At 49.3% G+C, this 3,212-nt stretch overlaps 1 protein-coding gene across 4 annotated transcripts in view; it reads left to right on the top strand.

Moving 5' to 3' along the window:
- Window positions 1-3,212, top strand: part of SYT11 (synaptotagmin 11) — a 14,012-nt gene that overhangs the window by 5,667 nt on the left and 5,133 nt on the right. For 2 of the 4 annotated variants that reach the window (XM_027669335.1, XM_027669333.1), the window contains exon 3: window positions 1,906-2,026. In XM_027669335.1, coding sequence (XP_027525136.1) covers window positions 1,906-2,026 — 121 coding nt within the window. Of the gene's footprint in view, window positions 1-1,905; window positions 2,030-3,212 lie in introns of all 4 variants that reach the window. The other 2 variants (XM_027669334.1, XM_027669332.1) reach the window with 2 other exon arrangements.

Raw genomic sequence — 3,212 nt, 5'->3', positions numbered from 1 at the left:
CAGGCTGATCCCAGGGCCAATCCCAGGCTGATCCCGAGGCCGATCCCTGGGCCGATCCTGGGGCCAATCCCAGGCCTTCCAACCCAGGAGGTCCCGATGAACAGGAGCGATGCAAAGCCTCGGCCAGGAATCCTGGCCAAAGAGGGCCAAATCCTCAGGGAGGAGCTTCTTCAAAGCCGTATTTCATTGGAAAATTAAATAAGTTTCTGAGTGGTGAATCCTCCAGGAGGAGCTTCTTAAATGCCATTATTTCATTGGGAAATTAAATAAGTTTCTGAGTGTTGAATTCTCCAGGAGGAGCTTCTTAAAAGCCATATTTGAAAATTGAGATGAGTTTGTAAGTGTCGAGTTCTCAAGGATGAGCTTCCTGGTTTTTTAAAGCCATATTTAATTGGAAAATTTAGATGATTTTTAAGTGTTGAATTCTCCAAGATAAGTTTTTAAAAGCCATCTTTAATTGGAAAATTGAGAGAAGTTTCTAAGTGTTGAATTCTTATTAATATTTTTTAAAAGCCATCTTTCATTGGAAAATTTAGATAATTTTTAAGCATTGAATTCTCAAAGAGAAGCTTCTTAAAAGCCATTATTTAATTAGGAAATTGAGGTGGGTTTGTAAGTGTTGAGTTCTCCAGGATGAGCTTCCTATTTTTTAAAAGTCATATTTAATTGGAAAATTAAACAAGATTCTAAGTGTTGAATTCTCCAGGAGAAGTTTTTAAAAGCCATCTTTAATTGGAAAATTGAGGGAAGTTTCTAAGTGTTGAATTCTCAAGGAGAAGCTTCTTAAAAGCCATTATTTCACTGGAAAATTAAATAAGTTTCTGAGTGTTGAATCCTTATCCATATTTTTAAAAGCCATCTTTAATTGGAAAATTTAGATAGTTTTTAAGTGTTGAACTCTCCAGGATAAGTTTTTAAAAGCCACCTTTAATTTGAAAATTGAGAGAAGTTTCTGAGTGTTGAATTCTTAAGGATCCAATGGGATTTGAGCTCCCAACCCCTTCACCCCCAAACTCTGGTGGAATTTGAGCTCCCAAACCCCTCACAGCCAAAATTCAGTGGAATTTGAGCTTCCAAACCCCCCAAACCCAAATTCCAGTGGGATTTGAGCTCCCAACCCCCCTCACTCCCAAAATCCAGTGGAATTTGAGTTCCTAAACCCATTCAGTGGAATTTGAGCTCCCTAAACCCCCCAGACCCAAAATCCAGTGGGATTTGAGTTCCCAAACCCCCAGACCCAAAATCCAGTGGGATTTCAGCTCCCAAAGCCATTCAGTGGAATCTGGACTCCTAAACCCTTCAAACCCAAAATCCAGTGGGATTTCAGCTCCCAAACCCCTCACACCCAAAATCCAGTGGAATTTGAGCTTCCAAACCCCCCAGACCCAAAATCCAGTGGGATTTGAACTCCCAAAGCCCCCAGACACAAAATCCAGTGGGATTTCAACTCCCAAAGCCATTCAGTGGAATCTGGGCTCCTAAACCCTTCAAACCCAAAATCCAGTGGGATTTCAGCTCCCAAACCCCTCATACCCAAAATCCAGTGGGATTTGTCCTCCCTACCCCCCTAGACCCAAAATCCAGTGGGATTTGACCTCCCAACCCCCCCTCCCAATTCACAGCTTCCCAAATCCCGCCGCCGCCTCCCTTCCCTCCGAAGCTCCCCCCGGCTTTGCCCCCCGATGGAAACCCCCAATTCCAGGGGCAGAATTCCCAGGATCACCCCTTGGTGGGGGTGATTTCCCTCTCCAATCCCCCCCTCGGGAACTCCCCGCGCTCCCTTTTCCCGTTTTCCAGCTGCTTTTCCCGGGGTGGAAAAAGGGGAATTCCGGTGTCCCCCCGGAGCTCTCCGGGTTTCCCGGGCGGCTTTTTCCTGACAAATTCCTTGTTTTTCCCTGCTCCCAGAAGTGCCTGAGCCGGGGGGAGCTGCAGGTGTCCCTGTCCTACCAGCCCGTGGCGCAGAGGATGACCGTGGTGGTGCTGAAGGCCCGGCACCTGCCAAAGATGGACATCACCGGCCTCTCAGGTAGAAGCTATTTTCTCCAGCTTGGAATTTTTCTTGGGAAAAACCCCCCTGCCCACTAATTCCCAACCTCCAGGTTCGCCGTGTTCCTGTTTGAGCTGTGGGAATTCCCGGGTTTGCCTCCCGAACTCCTCGCGGGGGATACGGAGCGTTCCCACTGGTTCCTTACGGGAGATTTGAGAAGGAAAATCACTTTTAAGGAGAATCCCAGGATCCCAGAGAGGTTTGAGTTGGAAGATCGTCTTGTTCCAACCCAAAATCCAGTGGGATTTGAGCTCCTAAACCTCCCAAACCCCAAATCCAGTGGGATTTGGGCTCCCAAACCTCCCCAGTCCCAGTGGGATTTGAGCTCCTAAACCCCTCACACCCCAAATCCAATGGGATTTGAGCTCCTAAATCCCTCACTCCCAAAATTCAGTGGGTTTGGAGCTCAGAAAACACCCAGTCCCAAAATCCAGTGGGATTTGAGCTCCCAAACCCCCCAGTCCCGAAATCCAGTGGATTTAAGGTCCTAAATCCCCCAGTCCCAAAATCCAGTGGGACTGGAGCTCCCAAACCCCTCACACCCAAAATCCAGTGGGATTTGAGCTCCCAACCTCCCCAGATCCAAAAACCAGTGGGATTTGAGCTCCCAAACCCCCCAGACTCAAAATCCAGTGGGATTTGAGCTCCCAACCCCCCCAGACTGAAAATCCATTGGGATTTGAGCTCCCAACCCCTCCCAGACCCAAAATCCAGTGGGATTTGAGCTCCCAACCCCCCCATCCCAAAATCCCTAGCCAGGGGAGTTGCCCCTGAATCCTCTCCCTGTGCTGGGAGAACAAAGGGTTGGAGATTCCCGGGTTGGTTTGGGAAGGCAGGGTTTTCCAAAGGGCAGCAGCTCCCTCCAGGGTGGATCCAGGACGGGCTGGATCCGTGGGATGAGAGTGTGGGATCCACGGGCTGGAGCATGAGGATTCCATGGGATCCTGGCATTGCTGGATCAGGGCTGGGGTGGCCCAGCAGGAGCAGGGAAGGGATTCCTGGCACCATCCCATGGGATCCTGGCATTCCTGGATCAGGGATGGAAGGGCATTCCTGGCACCATTCTATGGGATCCTGGCATTGCTGGGATGGCCCAGCAGGCGCAGGGAAGAGATTCGTGACACCATCCCATGGGATCCTGGCATTGCTGGATCAGGGCTGGGGT

This window comes from Corapipo altera, unplaced genomic scaffold (assembly GCF_003945725.1).
Source record: "Corapipo altera isolate COAL_440 unplaced genomic scaffold, ASM394572v1 198, whole genome shotgun sequence".
Classification (NCBI taxonomy): domain Eukaryota; kingdom Metazoa; phylum Chordata; class Aves; order Passeriformes; family Pipridae; genus Corapipo; species Corapipo altera.
This window is presented reverse-complemented; position numbering and strand designations above follow the sequence as displayed.